The sequence below is a fragment of the Megalobrama amblycephala genome, linkage group LG19 (assembly GCF_018812025.1).
Source record: "Megalobrama amblycephala isolate DHTTF-2021 linkage group LG19, ASM1881202v1, whole genome shotgun sequence".
Taxonomy (NCBI): domain Eukaryota; kingdom Metazoa; phylum Chordata; class Actinopteri; order Cypriniformes; family Xenocyprididae; genus Megalobrama; species Megalobrama amblycephala.
The window spans coordinates 39,263,832-39,284,117 of NC_063062.1; the positions used below are offsets into that span (position 1 = coordinate 39,263,832).

The following is a 20,286-nucleotide window of genomic DNA, read 5'->3' on the forward strand; positions in this document are numbered from 1 at the left end:
TAATTTGTGTTCTGAAGATGAACGAAGGTCTTACGGGTGTGGAACGACATTAGGGTGAGTAATAAATGACATTATTTTAATTTTTGGGTGAAGTAACCCTTTAAAATCTACTCTGCAAATTACATGTAATTTTATGTATCAACCACAGATGGCGATAGAGAGTTTATAAGTAGAGTGCAGCTTTAAATCTTTGTTTTTATCGTTCTAATAATAAGCAAATCAAATCCTTTTAATATACATTATTTAAAGAAAACAAAATAAACAAAACAGAATTCAATGTAATAGGAAACAACTAGGTCTGTATGAATACACCTCTATAAGCAATTTTGACCTAAAGCATTTTTTTTATTTTTATTAATGCATTAAATAATTTTATTTATACACATCGTTAGTAATAAACGGAACGATAATTGTTTTTAAATAAATGAGGTTAAATTTCAAATTAATCAATTTCAGAACAGGTTTTAGGAAGGATTGAGTTTAACTAGCAGCCTATTGTCGTGAAACAGGTTTCTTTACAAAGTTTGCGCATCAAAATACCTGAATGAGAAAATCTCCCCTCTCTCCGAAGAAAGAAAAGCTTACTTTTAAATAAGTACATTTAAATAGGAATACTTTTGACTTTCACTCGATGTTCTTTTATATAAAAATAAAACATTAGATAAAAAAATAACCCTTATTTTAACTTAAGTAAATTTCTATGTACTTTTTACACCTCTGATTACAACTGAAAAGGAAACTGACATTGGAAGAGAATATTTAAATGAAGCCATGTGAAGGATTTAGAGCGTTTAAGTATAGATTGGTCTCGCTCTAATGTGTGTGAAGGTAGAATGAACTGACTCCATTGACAGACTGCATTTGACTGCGGCTATGAGGCCTATACAGTGACGAGAACACCAGGTCTCTGTTTTGTTGACACAGTGATCAAGCCAAGATCAATCTGCCTCTGAAAGGAAAATTTAATCATGCTGTTCGGCTGTCGTTGTCTCTGTCTGGCCTAATCAGCAGCCATTTTACCTTCACCCACAGCATGCCATAGAGCAAAGTCCAGCTCTTTATCTACCTCTACACTATGAATGCTCCCTGTGACACACACTCGCTCGCTCTCTCTCTCTCTTTCCCGCTCTTGTTTATGTTCTTTTGCTGGCTCAGTTTCTTCCCCCGAAACCTGTTGTAGACAGCCAGCCAATGGAGTGACAGTAACTTGTGCTCAAAATAGTTTATGGATTGTTTGAAGTAAAAATACACCAAATATATTGTAGTACTTTGGGGTGAACGAATAGACATCGAGGGCACATGTGCAATACTAAGAAGAGCCATCAATATTTCAATGACTGATTCTAAAAGACTTACATTGGACCCACCCACCTTGATTATTCAGTTTCATTCTTGATTAGATGTCCTGTAGATATAAATAACAACAGTCCATTACTAGTTATTCACACTAATAATGCCACTTTCCATTTCAGAAAAAAAAAAAAAAAAAAAACATTTTACTGATATGCAAATGCTTCAAATGAATGTCACTCTGGCAGACTTTTAATGACTAATATGCAAATGGCTCATTTATCATCACAAATGACTCAAACTTCAGCACTCCTAAAGAGAAAAGAAATAAAAGAAAGTCTAAATCCATCTGCCTCAGGGCACACCTTGAAAAAACCTGACACCTAAGCAATCGCCTGTGGCATGAACAGGGTGTTGCTCCGAGAGGCCCATGCGAGCACGTCTTTAAAGAACACCCGCAAAAGTCAACAAAGCACACCCCTCCTACAGGATACAGTTAAGGATGCTGCGCTCGTCATTTGCATAGCACATCTTCTGGGACAGCCTTGTGTGTGTGTGTTTTAGGTCACCTTTTCCTTATATTCGGTTTTCTGTCTCTGTCCATCTTTGCCCCCTTAACCGTTTTACACAGGCTCTCTTCAGTCTAAAAAGTGGTAAACAGGATAGAGATAATGAGAGACGTGGCAAGACTGAGGAAGTAATAGAGATGAAAGTGATTTTATACATGAATGTCTCTTATCAGCGTCTGTTGTCCTATCAGCAGAATATGGCTCATAACAACCAGGATTAATACAGCAAGAACGGAAGTTATTACTCACCTTCACGCTGTCCGGTAAAAGGCCAACGTCACAGGTGTGATGTTTTTCCATATCAGCATCAGCACTGTGCAGCACCTGTCGCACTTTAGGAACAACGGCGCTTTAGTGTATGATACTGTTATAGGCCTGACATGATTTGTTATTATTAATATTCCTTGTGGGGGGAAAAAGTGCACTTAATTGTATTGAATGAACACCTGTAGTGTACTTCAAATCATAAGGTGATGTAGTTACATTGTACTTAAATAAGTACTGTGTAATATTAATTACTATAGAGTTTGGGTTTGGTTTAGGGTTAGTTACTTGTATGCATAATTTACTGTTATTGCATGTAGTAACATGTAACTGCACTGTAAAAAAGAATCGTTGGTTTAACTTAAAAAAGTAAGTTACCTGGTTGCCTTTTAAAGTTCATTGAAATTAAAAATTTGAGTTAATACGATGAAGGCGATTGGTTTAATCAACAGAAACTCAAAATAGTATGTTATCTGAACCGCATTAATTATTGAAATTGATTTGACAAAAGATAACAAATCCTAAAAATAATTTTTTGTGTCACAGTGTGTTACCCTAAAACGAAGTGTTACCAATAGTGTTGTAGTACTCAAGACCGTCTTGCTCTTGTCTTGGTCTCAGACTAAAAGGACTCGGGATTTTATTTCAACACTGGTCAAGACCACAACTGTGGGATATCGTTAATTACGTTGCATTGTCTGATTTCTTTGTTAACATTAATTTGATTGGATGTAAATCTTACTGCTTCTGTAAGTAAATTGTAATTATTGATTAAAAATAAGACATTTCTCAGGCAGTAAATGTGGATCTTTCAGATGAATTTGAGGAGTTCTAGTCTGGTCTTGGTCTTGACTCGGTCTCGACTTGCCTTGGTCTTGTCTTGTCTTGGTCTCAACCCCCCAAAGTTTTGGTTTCGACACACACTGGTCTTGGTCTCGACTTGGTCTCGGTTTAGGCTGTCTTGACTACAACACTAGTTGCCATCTATTTTTAGAATTTTTTTCACTTAAGTGCAATTAAAGAGAATACAATTTCATGACTGTTTCTTAACACACTTAAGTACACTTTTAAAAAGTGCACTTTGTAATAAAGTCAAGTTTTACTTTAAAGTACATTTTAAATCATTGTTTTAATAACATTTTGTCCTGCTTTAAAAAAGAGCACTTATTTATTTGATGTTTTACAAACATACTAAAGTACTTGACTATAATTGTAATGGCTGTGTGTTATTCAAAATTACATTTAAAGTTAATATATTTTAAATGTTTTAAACTGCAAGTGTGTACTTAGAAATGGCATACAAGTTTCAATAGAAACGACTAATGACTTAGAAATGATTAGTTTACCATAAATGCTTGTCAGTTCATTTGACAGTACAGTTTAACCATGTTTCAAAGACAATAGAAGTAATAATTATGAAATTACATATAAAGATGTATTTAAGTGGGTCACTCGAATTGCTTTTAATTAGCTAATTTCATTTGAAAACATTACATTCATTTTGCACTCTTTTTAAAAGTACGCTAAAGTTGTTCAAAATGTCCCGGTGTTTTTTAGGACTCTACCGACTTTAATTGCATGCAAAACGTATTTCTATCTTCTTTTGTTTTCTGCAGAAGAAAGAAAGTCATACAGGTTTGGAAGACTTTGCGGTGAACTATTCCTTTAAAACTGAGATAATCAAAGTTCTTAATTAGGTCACAAATGGAAAAGGTACGCTCCAGTTTAGTCATGATGGGAAGGGCCCTCTGTTCCTTGTCCCTAATTTGCCATTGTGTCACCCTGGAAACCATATCAGTGGCGTATTGGCGTATCTTATCAGGCTGGTGCCCCAGCAGCAAGGTCCCTTTGTGTTTCTCATGAAGAAATAGCTACTATAGATTCCCACCAGGAGACCCAGGGCAGAGTCTACTTTACATTCTGTCATATTCTCCAGCCCCGTCTATCTTTCATCCTTGCCTCGCTTTTGCATGCGATCCGCTCTGCCTTTGAAAAAGCTCTACAGAGTGACGTGACAAGAGAGAATGGTTTCACAGCTCTCTGTGATAAAGCAAAAAACACTGAGCTGAACCGTGTGGCTTGAGAGTTCTGCCTGCCATCAGTCTCAGAGGACCAAAAGAGACAGGGTGGGATATTTCACACCAAAATAAGAAAGAACACAATAAAATACATGTTTAAAATCATTATGAAAACTTTTTGGTTCTTGCGGTATAGATGATTTATTATTACCGGATGCTCTCGGGGACAATAAAACATGATAGGGCTATTATCCTGGCAGATGGAATATGTCTGCAACATGGTTGTTATATTGCTCATGCTCTCATTTTACAGTAAGGGTCTTCAAAATGTCACCCTTCAGATTGTGATTGTTTTATTTAAACATACAGTGGGATCCAAATGCTTTTGTTTTTCAGTGTTTTCTAACTTGATACAAAGTTTTGCATTACAGCTCATCAGCATAACAATTTGACAGCAGCTCTTAAAGGATTAGTTCACCCAAAAATGAAAATTACCCCATAATTTACGCACCCTCAAGCCACCTATATGACTTTCTTCTTTCAGGCAAACACAACCAAAGTTACATTTAAAAATATCCTGGCTCGTTCAAGCTTTATAATGGGAGTGAATGGAGGATGAGATTTTGAAGCCCAAAAAAGTCCATCCATTGATCATAAAATGTACTCCATGTGGCTCTTAATAAAGACCTTCTGAAGCAAATCAATGTGTTTGTATAAGACAAATATCCTTATTTAAAACTTTATAAAGTAAAATAATGAGCTTCTGCCGCAACTTACGTCTAAAACTTCCGCGACGTACTACACAATGCCATGACGTTCTACGCTATGTCCTACGTTATAACGTAGTACATCTGAAGCTTGTTATTTTACTTTATAAAGTTTTAAATAAGGATATCTGTCTTACACAAACACGTTGATTCCCTTCAGAAGGCCTTTATTAACCCCCCGGAGCTGCGTTGAGTACGTTTTATGAAGGATGGATGGACTTTTTTGGGCTTCAAAATCTCATCCTCCAATCACTCTCATTAAGAGCTGGGAAGAGCCAGGATGTTTTTAAATATTACTCTGATTGTGTTTGGCTGAAAGAAGAAAGTCATATAGACCTAGGATGGCTTGAGGGTGAGTAAATTATGGGGTAATTTTCATTTCTGGGTGAACTATCCCTTTAAGCTGTATTAACCGTAAGTTTATGTCAAACCTGATGATCATGTTACTTGATCTCAAATGTCAAAATGGGGCAATTCTGGTGCAATTACAATTCTGTATTAATCTTTATTTCTGCAATGATCAGGGCACTTGCATACTCATTTGCAGAAATTAGGGGCAGTACACTTAAAAGTACAACTTTCTACATGTAAAGGGTGCATATTCGTTTCTTAGAGTGGTAATATGTACCCTTAAGAAACTACTATGAACCTTTTATGGGTGATAAATAAGGCACATTTTTGGACTTTCTTTCTGGCAGTGTTCTGTTCATCCTTGATTAGATGCATTGTAATACTTTAAGACATCATAAAAATGACAACAACTTATAAAACTGACTAAGAGTCAGTGTACAAGCTGTTCTAAAATACTATCTAGGGTAATTTAGATTCATCAATGTATAATATTTTTTTTACATTTGACTATTTTCAATAGTGTCACATTTATATTTTAGGAATATGTATATTTAAAATAACTCCAAAGCATATGTGAGAAGTTTTTTTTTAATAAGAAGAGAACATAACAAACATTAAGAACATTCCATGAAACGATCAACCAAATAAAGCAATATATATATATATTAAGACACTTATCTTCTAAGCCCAATGGCCAAAAAGCTGGGTTTAAATAAAACTAAACAGTACAAGAACATCAATTCTGACCTGCTTTCTTACAAGACTTGCAAGAAATTTGTTTATGAATGACATGATGGCTTGAGACAAAGTTTTTATTTTTAAAACTGCTTTAAAACCTTTTTTAAAATGACGAGATCTTACAAAAATACATCATGGCAATTTCGTTAGGGTCTGTATAATTTTCTGATAAAAAGGTAGTTACAAAGCATTTTTGTAACAAAACAATCCCACCCCTCCCCATCAGTGAAGAACAGAGAGGTCACTAGTGCAAAGTATTGTATGGAAATGGCCCTTAGTGCATTGTCTGCTGATCTAAGTAAGAGCCGAAGCTGAGCATTGGCACACTGGAATAACAGTGAAAGGTCTTTGACATCTTTTTCATGAATCTTACTGTAAAAAGGGATGTCTGGAAAACAAATAAGCTGGATTTACCACAGTTTAATCCATCTTTGTCAAACTTTTATCTCTTTATATATATATATATATATACTTAACACAAAATTCTTCAGAATATACAAAATGACTTCATGGCCAAGTGTAAAAAAAAGTAATTCTTCAGCTTCTCTGAGGGACAAGCATAACGATACACACTCTCCTTACATGCGCACTGTATGTTAGTGCACTTCAAATGAACATGCGTTATGCTGTAACACAAAACAGGAGAGTTTCCCTGTAACACAGTAACACCTGCTCACAGCAGTAACCTGAACTCGATCATGCTCACGTCCTCTTATTGTCACATTGTTTACGTAACTTCACATCACAAAATCGTACAAGATATATTAAATTCTTCCCTTCATAAATAAATGCCTAACTCCTGCTTCCCCAAAAAAACAGTATATACACATGGCATCATTTGTATACATCTTCTGTGTTACATCCAAAAACCAAAAAACGTTTAGTTCCTGAATATATGTTAATTAAATTAGTTTCTGTAAAATAGCATTGGAACGGTCCTTTGGTTCTGGTAAAAGCATTTTTCTCAGCATCACTCTTAAAAATAAAGGTTCTTATTGGCATCTAGGGTTCCAAAAAAGAACCTTCAACATCCATGGAACCCTTTCATTGCACAAAAGGTTCTTTAGTAGAAAAGGGATTCTTTTAAAATGTTCTTCACACTAAGAAAAAATGGTTCTTTTAAGAACTGTTCACTGAAAGGTTCTTTGGGGAACCAAAATGTTTCTTGTATGCAGTGTTACTTTTAAAAGTAATGCATTACTAAAAAAATAACTAATTGCGTTACTTAGTTACCTAAGTAATGCGTTACTTTACTAGTTACTTGAAAAAAGTAATCTGATTACGTACGTAAATCAAGTTACTTGTAATGCGTTACCCCCAACATTTCTTAAATGGAATCACCCCCTTTATTTTTAAGAGTGCAGGAAACGTACTGATGGCAAAGCAAGCTCTGAGATGAAGATGTCCTGCCATTAAGAGTCTGTAGAGTTCAAATGGCTGGTAAGCACATTAGGATGCATTGAGGACAGACCTGCTGTAGAGGGTCTGGTAATACGCACCAGAGTCAATGGCGGACGGACCAGCAGTGTCATAGATCTGTTTGGCAGCCATGGGAGAAGATGTGGTGTAGCTGTTGTAAGCCATCACCTGGTCCTGGTATGACTTGAGGTCCATCTTCTGCTCGTTGGACATGAGATTGGTGATGGAGAACGGATGGTTGAAATTGTAGTGTGGGTCCATGGACTTCAGAGGGTCGTTCTGCAGGTCCAGGTGCTGCATCGGGCTGGCCAACAGGTGAGGGCTGCCGCCCATGCCCTGAGAGTGCAGGTGCGAGCTGGACGGGGGCATGGAGGAGGACACCGAAGACGGGATTGGCACCGGCGAGCTGTGTGAAAGGTTGGGCGCTTGAGAAGGGCAGTCCAGCTGCACCAGGCTCCTCTGCTGCTCCTCCGAGGCTGATCCGGCATGGGAGCTGTCGGAATGGGCAGAGTCGGCACCTTCGGAGCCGGTGGCGGGACTGTGCTCCTCCTGCATCCCCTCGCCACTGTGGCCGCCCTTGGCGGCACTGCCACCCTCCTGGGACTTTGTCGAGCTCTTTTTACCGGATTTTTCCTCAATCTTGAAGCGCTTCTGGCGACGCAGGTAGCAGCCGTTCTCGAACATGTTCCCGGAATTGGGATGCAATGCCCAGTAGGAGCCCTTGCCAGGCTTGTCAGGCGAACGCGCCACTTTGACGAAGCAGTCGTTGAAGGACAGAGAGTGGCGGATGGAGTTCTGCCAGCGTTGCTGGTTCTCACGGTAGTACGGGAACAGATCCATGATCCACTGGTAGATTTCGTTGAGGGTTAGCATCTTGCTGTTGGACTGCTGGATCGCCATCGTGATGAGGGATATGTAAGAGTACGGTGGCTTGGCGTGGGTCAGAGAGCGACGGTAGGGCTTTGGCATCTCCTTAGTCCGGTTAAGAGAGGTAGGAGAGGGGTAGCTGATCTGGGACATGGGCTGACCCATGCTTTGGTAATGCGAGAGGGGACCCAGCGAGGAGGCTGAGGAGCCCAGCTGGGTCAGAGAACTGGGGTTCAGAGAGGAGGGGGACAGGCTCATGTGGTTGGGGCCTCCACCCATGCTGCTCAATGGGCTGCTGTTGAGACCTGTGCTGGGATAGCCCATATTCATGCTGGATGTGGAACAGGCCGAGTTCAGATTTATGTAGCTGTTCAAGCTGCTCACTGAGTTCATGGCGCTCGGAGAGGAATACATCTGAAAGAAAATAACACAGGACATTAATGTTTCGCCCTCAATTTGTTATCAAGAGTTTAATAACTATAAAACAAAATCTAACAGTTTATAAACACACACAACATTAGATTATAACAGCATTTCACCTAAGGCTTCTATATTATAAAGTTAATGCTAAACTACAATACAACCTAACTTTGTTATATTCTAACATAGAATATAATAGAATATATTAAGAATATAATAGAATATATTATATTCTATTACATGATTTGTATAGAATTAAGTGTAATTTAAGTGTTTTATAATGAAATCTTTTCATTTCTTTTACAATATAAAACAAAATTTCAGTTAAAATAGCACTATTGTGATGTTTTAATGTCGGTGTTAAAATAGCAATGAGTCTCAAAAATAGAAATAAACACAAAGAAATACTAAATAAACAAATAAATAATAATAATAATTAGGCTACAGTTATGGCGCAGTGTTCGCGGTCACGAAATTTTGGGCAGAAATAACATAAGTTTGAACGGAAATGCACAAATATAGAATGGAGAATAAAATTTGAAATTATTGCTGCTTTATGAATAAACAATTCTCTATTTTATAAAATTCACAGATAACGTTTTCTAGCCTATTGGTTCCACTGGCATATAAAACAAGAGCGTAACCTAAAATTAAAATCGAAATCTAACAGAAAACTAAATGTCGACTCTTAAAAATAATATAATTTATTCCATTAATAAAATAATAGTAACGTGCATAAATGACATCTCTATAGATATGTCCTATTTAAATGTTAGGCTACATGTTATTTCGAATTCTATCTATCTATCTATCTATCTATCTATCTATCTATCTATCTATCTATCTATCTATCTATCTATCTATCTATCTATCATATTCTTGTATTAAAAATATATATTTGATTAAGTATTAATCGAATATTGAAGACTTTCCAGAACTTACCTCGCTTGCCTCACTGTAGAAAGCATTCCATTCCGGAATTTCATGCGATTCCATCTTCACGGAGCTCAACATCCCCAAATAAAGTTGTAACTCGTAAGAAAGTGACCGGAGACTAACCGTGTATTAAAATACCCTTGTGTTTTTTTTCCTCAGCGGTTTTGTAAAAAAAAAACAAAAAACCAACAACAAAACCGTCCCACAAGACGACACACTTTGTAATTCCACGTAATATTACAGCATGAACTGTAATAAAAAAGTTTGAAAAAAGTTAGGCTCTTCTGTTGTCTTCAATCCCGTGGTTTCTCATGATTGGGTACCTTAGTTCTCTCGGTTCTTGTGTGTGGAAGGACCCGTAAACATTTTCAAGTAATCCCGAGAAGTCCAAAGAGAAGCTGTAGTGGAGACTGTGTCAGGTCTCTGTGGTGAGTACTGTAGAAAAGCCTCACCTCAGGCTTTAAACACGCGCAGGTGAGGGACCGCCCAAAACAGGCCCCGGGACTCAGGAAGACGTCCCTAAAGGTCTCTCTTGCCCCCTGCTGTTCTGTATATTGGCCAGCCGACGCGTCCAGCTCAATTGTCATCCCAGACAACGTCAGGCCTAGAACGAAAATGAATAGAAATGTAGAAGATTTTGGGCAACTTACAGAAGGATGGGCTTCTTATAGACTTCTGATAGATAGATAGATAGATAGATAGATAGATAGATAGATAGATAGATAGATAGATACTGGTGAGGTTCTTGACTTGCTTTTGATTTGTCAATCTTTTGATTCCGTCATCAGTGATGTGTTCAGGGTGGTATAAGCTCATCAGGGCTTAAACTCATCACGGCGGGGTTCCGCATCAGTAATCTGAGGTGCCAGTTTTAAAAGTTGTTAAATCCCCTCGGCTATCACTTTCACGACGGTCACAGTAAGAGAAGGACGGTGATTAATTCTCGAGATTTAAAAAAGATGGTCTCATGCCGTCATTTCTCAAATCTGAGGAGAACATATGCGATTGAAGAACTACAAGAGAATCGAAATATGCTGATTTGATGGTTAAAGGCGTAGTGTGAGAGTAGAAAATATGCAATAGCCTATAGGTAGGCCTATGCGATAAAACCGCCTTTTCTGGATATTTTCGTTTTAGTTACACATTTATCGTAGTTTTTTGTTCATATTTATCCTATAGCTAGGCTATTATTCTTTTTAATTATCCTATAGCCTAACCTATCATTATTTTATTTCAAGCAAATCGCTTTATATTTGCCTTTTTTCCTGGTCAAACGCAAATTCAAATTTTGAAGGCTTTCCACAAATTTTCCACAAATTTGTGAACTTTTCCTGGCTTGAAATGACCCGTGAAGATGCGACTGTAGTAGCTGTGAATACACATCTGTTGTTAGGCGCAGACAGGGACATCACAATGTCAATGCATTTCCTAATGGCTAATGAATGGAGATGTAATTGATCAGTTGGCGGGGGGTCGACAGGATTAGGAGAGACCTGACCCCCAAAATGCAATTTATGAGATGTTCCCATGGAACAACAATCTCCAAACATGTCAATCTAAAATAGATATTAGCTAGAATTATTCACAGAATTGCTCTCCAGTTGCTCTTAATTTTATGAGAGCTTGTATCAAATCAGATGGGATGAAATTTCAGCAAATTTTCCTATCTGTGTGTGCACATGATCAAGAATAAAAGACACAAACTCTCTTAAGAATTGCAGACTTGTCTGTGTAGAGTTCGGCACGCTTTTCTTCCTCAGTAATCCCGCGCGCGGAGTCTTGAGATGGTGTATTGGCGAACACACATCTGAACATCCTCCTGCTGGCTCAGCGCTTCTCATGCCAATGCAGCGGCGCATCGTTCATTAACACCTCTATAATTGGATAACAATAGTCTTAATGGGTGACGCTAATGGAGGAAGCAGAATATTAGAAACGTGTCTTAAGGCTTTTGAGGAGTCGAACAGCAGTGAGTCATTAATGATAGTCTAACAGGTTGAAAATACGAAGAATTCACATAATAAGCAGACTCCAGGCAGGAAGTTTTCACCCTAAAATCTATTAAAATAAATACAAAAAGTTTCAAGAACAATAGTAATATCTGCATTTGTCGTAAATATCTGCATTTGTTACTGTAGTTAGCCTATATTTAAAAATAGCCTACACTTAAGTGCCTTTTTATTTCATCACTGTTATATATTAGCCTATCTGCAAGCACAGTTTATAGGCTACTTCTAAGATTTGAGTGCACATTCAATACAAGCGCGATTGGGGGTCTTTTATGTGACTAAATGTACAGAAGACTGATTTTAAGTAATTTTTCCCCCCGAACATCAACGAATCACGTGTTCCATGTCTGACCACCCTTACAAAAAAGAATTTTATTCAAGTATACTATAGCTATACTTATTTTAAACTAAAAATAAGTCTATTTTTATGTACTTCTCAGGAATATACTTAAAATTACAAGTACTTGACAGAAAAGTCTGTGTATTTGTCCTTTAGATACTCAATCGTTTGATCTAGATATACTTAAAAGTATGTATTCTAAGTATTATTGATTGAGTAGCCTATTAAATACTTTCTTTTACTGTCTTATAAACTTACATTGTTTGAAAATATTGATTTATAAAGAAAACAGATATGCTCTGAATTCTGAGTGAATTTTTCTGAAGTCCACTGGTAGTAAACTATAATGATGTCAAGTTCACTTAAAGAAAACTTACTTGCAGTATAAAACTAGTAAACTAATAGCTTAATGAGAGTATACTTCATAAACTATAAAAGTATTTAACTACCTCTAAGTTCACTTAGTTACAGTGCAAATAAAAATTGTGTAAAAGTTTACCACTCAATGTATTGGCTATTAGAGTTATATGTAATACATTGAAAGTGTACTTGAGTAGCGTACACTTAAGTGACTTTTTTATGAGTATTAGTGTTAATATTAATATTATATTAGCCCATCTGCAAGCACAGTTTACGATTTGAGTGCACATTCAATACAATTAAGCACAATTAAAGGAGGTCTTTTATGTGACTAAATGTAAAAGACTGATTTTAAGTAAACATTATTTTTTCCCCCCTGAAAATTAATGAATCACGTGATCCATGTCTGACCACCCTTACAAAATGAAGTTTATTCAAGTGTACTATAGCTTTAAGTCTATTTGTATGTACATCTCATACATTATAAAAAATGTTGGGTTAAAAACAACCCAAGTTAGGTTGAAAATGGACAAACTCAGTGGTTGGGTTAAAGGTTTGACCACTGGGCAGTCAAACTATATTGTTTAAAAATGACTATATGTCTGGCTTAAAATGAACTCAAAATAGGTTGGATATTAAAAATCAGACACATAATTACTAGAGGCAACAATAATTATCAAAAGGTGGACATTTACTAATAAGCAATTTAATAAATGTTTATTGTTACAGTATTATTCATTAAACTGATTAATAAATGTTCATTTATTAAACATATTAATAAATGTTAATTTCCAACATATTTTGGGTTCATTTTAAGCTAGCAATACAGTATTTTTTAAACAATATTAAATAAAACCCAGCATATTGGGCAAACATTTAACCCAACTGTTGGGTTTGTCCAACATTTTTTAGAGCGTATACTTGAAAGAAACTCAATCTTTTGATTAAGCCAATTAAATACTTTCTTTTACATACTGTCTTATGAACTTACATTACAAATATATTTTCTAAACAAATACTGATTTATAAAGAAAACAGATATGCTCCTAATTCTGAGTGTGAATTTGTGTAGAAGTCCATAAGTTCACTTAAAGAAAACTTACATAAATTCTTGCAGGATAAAACTATTAAACTAGTAGTTTAATGAGAGTATACGTCAAAGTGTGAACTATAAAAGTATTTAACTAGTAAACTAAGTATACCTATAAGTTCACCTGTAGTAGTTACAGTACAAACAAAAAACTGTAAAAAATGTGTAGCCTACTCAAAGTTTACTACTGTTACACTTTATGTAGGCTACTAAAAAGTATTCTTTTATACACTAAAAAGTGGGCCAATTTAGTCCCAAATAGTATTGAAATAGTATACTTACTACATAAAGTTTACTTAAAAATATACAGTACTTGAACTTTAAGCATATAGGCCTACCTAATAAAACCAACTTAAAGTATATACTTATTTTTTTATAAGGTCAATGGTTTGGCCAATCATTTTGCTGAGGCTGCATTCTGTTCTATTCTATAGAAAAGTATATATGTAAAATTACACAAGTTCTTTTGAGGTTTTACACGTTGCAAAATGCATGAAAAAGTTAAAAAGGTTATTGTTTTAAAACTAAATCCATTGCCCCTATTGTGTTGTTGGTATTTTTGGTTTACAGACAAATACTGTCCAGTCCCATGAGGTGTAATGACATTCATGTCACTAAATACTTTTTGTTTTACATTTCATCCCGCTTATCAACTAAATCAAGCGTTTACTAAACAACCCGATACAGTTCTCGTTCTGTTTCAATGTGTTGTAGAATATTTCCATCTGCTGGACAAAGTTCAGCATTACAGCAAATGACAAAACCCACGAGACTTTCACTGTTCATTTACAATCATTGAGATACTATTATAGTTTTTATTTTTATATTTTATTGTTTTTATTAGGCTTTTTTTTTTAATTAAATGTCTATAGTTTTTACTCTTTAAATTTAGTTTTATTTCAAGTAACAAAAATGTTTTAATGCAAATTGACAATTACCTGGATATTGCAGTGGGTCAGAGATTTGATAACATTCAAAGTGACCTGGTTTAACAGCTAACTAACTGTAAAACATCATGTATATTCAAAAATACTGTAAATAGATCTAAACTGTGACATTTGAAATCATGACCTTTCCCACACAAACACAGCAGATACGCAGACTTTAAGAAAGCAAACATGTTCTAACCTTGAACACTTTATATGAATCTCCAATAGGTATAAAAACAAGCCATTGAGGTTTACACATAATCACACTTTCATAATGACTAATTCAAAGTCCAGAGCAGTTCCAACTTTTATTGGGTCATACCGTTTCCACATTGCACCGTGTAGTTTTCCAAGTTAACCATGTTGTAAAAATGTTCTGCCAGTTAACCTAAAACTAATTCGAGTGTCATTCAAGTGAAAAAAGACATGATTTAATAGTGGAAAACCTGACCACACTGGGTTACATCAGTGGAAGTTACCCGAAGGGTTAAAAAGACGCAGCTACCAACATTTGCATCATTAAAAATGACCAAAGTCTCAGAGGTTGTGAAAAGTCAATCTTTTAATTTAAATACAATTTAAGCTGTAACATAAAAGCCGATTAAACAGAGGTCTTACAGAACAGTACTTTGTGCATTTATATATTTAGTCATATATTTTTCAATGTCATGAAACAAGACTGAAGACGTGTCAAAACAACATGGAGAACCAAACCTACATGGACCCAAAAATATCTGGAAGAGCCCAAATAAGTCTGGGGCCACCGTTTATTGGACTACCTGTCTAATATACGCTGGTTCTTACAAATCTTTTATCACTTACATTAAAACAATCGTCATAAAGTATGTCTTTAACATGTAAAAACAGAAAGAAAAAACATATACTGGTAAAAAAACAGAGTGGCTCTGTTGTCGTAATATTAAACTAGTCATCGCCTCCACGGATTTTAAAAGCCAATGGGTTACAATAGAAAATATAGCGATCTGCTTACTCGTAATAAAAATCTATTGTGTGTCTACTCATAAGTTCCCAATGTAAAACATTCCCCATATCTGTCCTCGTTGTCTGACGAAAGCCACAAAACCATTTTACCACAAAAATATATGTTATAGCATCATATGATACGACAATATTCAGCATGTCTATCTTTGGTTTTCTATTCATTCAAAGACTTAGTGGTACATAAAGCAACATAGTATCAAATCTAGAGATTGCACATCTATAACCATCGAAAGGGATAACAATCTACACGGAGTAAAAAACATAGATATCTATTATACATGCTGTATCAAGAAGCAATCTGAAGGAAGGGCTTTTAGCACTTAGTAATATTCCTGGACTATTGAACAGTTTTATGCAGCATAGACAACAGCAAAAACAAGAGTGGGCCTGAAGTCGGTGCAGTTCTGTGATTGTGAAGGAAGTCGCCTTCCCGCTGTACAATCTGCATCTGTCTGGTGGTTCGTAGCACATTCTGGGAAATCACTGCTCACCCCATTGGATCTTTGAAATGCGTTTCTTGTCATAGTAAATACCGCGCGGTATACGTGAACCTGATTTCGCTTTGCAGGACCGAAAGCTCTTGAGAATCGACGGGGCCAACAAATCTACGAGTCTGAAATAAGTGCTGGAGGGTTTAATACATGGGCATCTCTGAAGAGAAAAATGGCTGTGTTCTCCTTCGTCTTGGCTGAAGGAGAGACGGTGAAGGGAAGGAAAATGAGGGGGGGAAAGACAGTGAAGGGCAAGAGGGGGCCTGGTTAGATGGAGGAAGAGGATCTGCCCACCAGCAGTTGTCTCTTCAGTGCCGTGGGCCACACGATCGCAGCGGCCATCTTTAGGGCTCAGGATCGCAGCTCCCTCAGAGTGAGGTGTAGTTCTGTTAGGGAGGCATTAAAATACAGGTTAACGTATAGATTTCACATTATTGATATTATAAATAATATACTCACACTCTCAAAGGTTTGGGGTCGTTGGAACATTCAAAAAAATGCTGGGTTGAAAATGGACAAACCCAGCGGAAAATGTTTGCCCAACATGCTGGGTAGTTTTATTTAACCCAACTATTGTTTAATAATTACTCTATTGCTTGCTGGAAATAAACATTAATTAATGTTTAATAAATTAACATTTATTAATAAGTTTAATGAATAATAATTAAATAATAAACAATTATTAAATTGCTTATTAATAAATGATCACTTTTTGATTATTATTGTTGCCTCTAGTAATTATGTGTCTGATTTTTAATTTCCAACCTATTTTGGGTTCATTTTAAGTCAATTAGCCATATAGTCATTTTTAAACAATAGTTGGATTAAATAAAACTGGCCAGCATGTTGGGCAAACATTTAACCCAATCACTGGGTTCGTCCATTTTCAACCCAGCATTTTTTATAGAGTGTAAAATGTGATGTTTTTGAAATCAAAGTTGCATTTATTTGATCAAATACAGTAAAAACACAGTAATATTGTGAAAAAAAAATTTCTACTAGAATATATTGTAAAATGTAAAATATTGTTAATAAGTTGATTTGCTACTCAAGAAAATGTTATTATCATCAATGTTGAAAGCAGTCTTGCTGCTTAATACACTGCAAAAAAGCTTGTATTTAGTATTTTTTTTTTAGTTTCCAGTCCAAATATCTAAAAATTATGATATTAAGATATTTTTTATTGTTTTCTGGAAAAAACAACAACAAAACGTAGCGAGTTTTTGCTTAAAACAAGCAAAATTATCTGCCAATGGGTTAAGAAAAATCATCTTGTTTCTGTTTGAATTCTTCTTTCTGTCCCAAACAGAAACAAGCATATTTTTCTTGCCCCATTGGCAGAAAATTTTGCTTGTTTTAAGCAAAAACTCCCTTCATTTTGATTCCCCCCACCCAGAAAACAAGAAAAAAATATCTTATGTCATTTTACTTATTGATTTAAGAATCTTTAGATATTTGGACTGGACACAAGACAAAAATACTAAGTAAGAAAAGCAATTTTTTATGCAGTGTATTTTTGCGAAAACCATTTTTCATGATTCTTTGCTGAAAAGAAAGTTCAGAAGAACAGAAATCTTTTATGACATTATAAATGTGTCACATTTGATCAATTTAATGCATCCTCTCTTAATGCATGTTTCTAACCTGCTGCTGGCCGTTAGGGGTCTCTTTCCTTCTTCACCTTCACATCACCTGCCAGGATTGTGGAGATCTCGCCTTGCATGAAGGCCCACGGCACGTTGGAGCCCACGAGGGGGCACTTCTCCCCGCTGGGACAGTACACCTCACTTCCTGAGCCCTGTCTGCGGATGAAGTCTCGGGTGCAAGGGAAGCAGAACTTGTGCCCGGGCACAGATGGACACTGGACGAAGTGTGTGTCCTCCAGGCGCTCGTGGCAGATGGTGCAGCAGAGAGGGGCGCCGCCGCCTCCAGCTCCTCCTGAGCCTTCGGCTCCCATGACAGCGCCCTGGTCAGAGAGGGGCACGGTGACGGTCGTGGTCGGCCCTCCCGAGCTACTGCCAGCCGATGGCTCTCCGTTGCGCGAGGCCAGCCGCCGCTGACCGCCGGGCGAAGGACTGGTGCTGTTCTGACGGCCCGCGTTCGCCGAGTGGCTTCCGCTGCCGCCGGGAGCATCTTTCGGGGTGGCGGTGCCGACGTTGTCCGCCACGCTCATGAGCGCGGTGATGGGCGAAGGGTCGCTACTGTGGGCCTCCGGAGGCTGTCCTGCGCTGGCTAGCGAGGTGGCGGGCATATGGCCGGGAATGCCAGGGTACACGCCGAGGGACCAGTGCTGGCGCATTTCCTCTGAGGTCATCCTCTCGGCGCCTTCCGGCTCGGGCGAGGCTTTGCGTCTGCGTACCCTGGGCTGCGTGGGACGGCCGATGTGGCAGAGCGCGGTGGGCAACATGGAGCAGCTGGCATCCAGGTACGGCTGCGGGAGGGCATCCGGGGCCGGCGCGTCTTTGAACGCCCGCACCGTGTCGCTGAGAAGCTCCGACAGGAGACGCCAGTCGCCGGTGCCGTGCCTTTTCTCATACTCGACGTATTTGAAGCCCGAGTTGATGACCTTGCCAGTGTCTTTCTGAGAGTCGTGGAACATCTGTTTAACTAGCGCCAACACGCTGGAGAACACGTTACCAGACCCGCACGGGTACTCGACGAAGACCTTCAGCTCACACTCAACCATCAGCTTGGCGTCGAAGGCGAACACCCTCCCCACCAGGCCGTGGTCCTTCTTAAAGCGGACGTTGAACGGGGTGCAGCCAGAGAGGGTGTGCAGGGCCTCGCGCATGTGTTTGGGCCGTCCCGCCCAGTCGTCGGCACGGTTCCTTACGCTTTCAGAGAGCTCGGTGAGCGCTTCAGCGTTCCTCTGCTTCTCCTTGAGCTCCTTTTCAAACTCAGGGCTCATGAAAGAAGCCACACCCACGTTCATCCCCATGCCCAGGGCCTGTCTTTTACTGATCTCGTTCAGCATGGGAGCAGATATGGTCAACGGGGCGCCTCCGGCTCGGGCATTCAGACCAGGCATGGCGGTCAGCAGACCATGAGGGGCTCCGACAAGCCCCTGCGCCATTAAATTGGGTGGCACAGCCCCCACCAAAGTCCTCCTGGCAGTAGGACTCTGCCTACTCACCTCAGGCGGACCTCCATCTTCCAGTCTGGGCAGCCCGTTGGGCAGCCTGCTGGACCCATACTCTCCCCTTCCCCGTTCATATCGCTCGGAGGGCGGTCTGCCGGCCTCCATAGGACCCTCCTTACCAGCGGGACCGTGTTTACCGCCGGGCTGCGGACCCGGAGATCTGCCGTCCTGCATCACGTGTGTTCGCTTGAGCTGCCGCGCCGTGTCGATGAGCAACTCTATTCGGTCCGCGCCCTCGTAGTTCACACAGCCTCTGCACACGGCCTCGCTGAAGTCCCAAATCATGGCCCAAGGCATCTTTGGCAGGTCGCAAAGGTAGCACCATTGCCGCCTGGAAGATGCCTGCGAGGAAGAGGACATATTTGATAGGCCCTCGCGATCTTGCGTTCTCAAATCCACCCTGAATCTCTTTCACAGTCAGCCTCCGAGCGCTTGCGATCGACTATTTCCTCGTTACGGACCACTATATACAACTCCGTCGGATTTTGTGTCATTCAGAATCGAGGTGTTTGATGTTTCTGCCAAGTCGTCTGGGCCGCAGAGTTTCTCCTGGAAGACGTTCCGAAAGTTACGCAACTCTGAGCCGTTGGATTGTGGGAAGTGTAGTTTTCTACAGCTGAACGCGCTCTTCACTCGTAGTGCTTTTGGCCAAAGAAAGTCCTTCATTTTTTTATAAATAAAGTCCAATGATATTAATATTAAGAGAGGCGTCAATCATCACATCATCTTTTTGTTATAAAGCTTACAATGTATATGTAAAATAACCTATTTAATTATATTTATTGCGGAAAATAATTTGTATGTATTTAATGTATCATTTTATTTAGAATATATTTTATATAATTTATTTTATTAGATTTATCTCGAACTATAATGACATATTGCATCGTTGTTGTTATTGTTTTGGTCATAAAAAGATCATTGTAATGACAATTGCTTAGTCAAATCAAACGTAACCGCTCCAGCAATATGGATAAATGTGAATAACTGCTATATGTTCTTGCAAAAATGTTATTCGACTGCAATTCCCAGTTTACAAATAGTTAACGTCACGTCCGCTATTCCTAATGACGTGTTTCAAAAACGTCCGGTGTTATATTACAGAAATGACGTTCCATGTTACTGTAGTAAGCGCTCGTCTTTTGTTTACTGGTTTAACTGTTTGATTCTGTTTAAGATGATATAGTCTTGATACTTATTTCTGATTTGATTTTTTTTTTTATTGAAAATCGTCTAAACAAGCTTATTTTATTAAAATGTTAGCATTTGGTTAATATTTGCTTAGAA

General features: G+C 38.2%; 2 protein-coding genes across 2 annotated transcripts; both read right to left on the reverse strand.

Annotated features, from left to right (window-relative positions):
* Positions 1-7,194: 7,194 nt before the first annotated feature.
* Positions 7,195-10,089, reverse strand: foxa3 (forkhead box A3). The gene is made up of 2 exons (XM_048169128.1): positions 9,646-10,089; positions 7,195-8,697 (listed from the first exon to the last, which is right to left on the reverse strand). Exons 1-2 carry the CDS (start codon positions 9,715-9,717, stop codon positions 7,447-7,449), a joined length of 1,323 nt encoding a protein of 440 aa, XP_048025085.1. The 5' UTR covers positions 9,718-10,089; the 3' UTR covers positions 7,195-7,446.
* Positions 10,090-14,911: 4,822 nt separating this feature from the next.
* On the reverse strand, positions 14,912-19,809 carry irf2bp1 (interferon regulatory factor 2 binding protein 1). The gene is made up of 2 exons (XM_048168232.1): positions 17,505-19,809; positions 14,912-16,246 (listed from the first exon to the last, which is right to left on the reverse strand). The coding sequence occupies exon 1, from the start codon at positions 19,357-19,359 to the stop codon at positions 17,518-17,520; it is 1,842 nt and encodes a 613-aa protein (XP_048024189.1). The 5' UTR covers positions 19,360-19,809; the 3' UTR covers positions 14,912-16,246; positions 17,505-17,517.
* Positions 19,810-20,286: the final 477 nt, after the last annotated feature.

Bases quoted from the DNA above. Each gene is read 5' to 3' on its own strand.
- irf2bp1 (XM_048168232.1), bottom strand. From the start codon at position 19,359: ATGTCCTCTTCCTCGCAGGCATCTTCCAGGCGGCAATGGTGCTACCTT.
- foxa3 (XM_048169128.1), bottom strand. From the start codon at position 9,717: ATGTTGAGCTCCGTGAAGATGGAATCGCATGAAATTCCGGAATGGAAT. The intron at 8,698-9,645 runs GTAAGTTCTGGA...ATTTTCTTTCAG, and splicing joins TCTACAGTGAGGCAAGCGAG to ATGTATTCCTCTCCGAGCGC.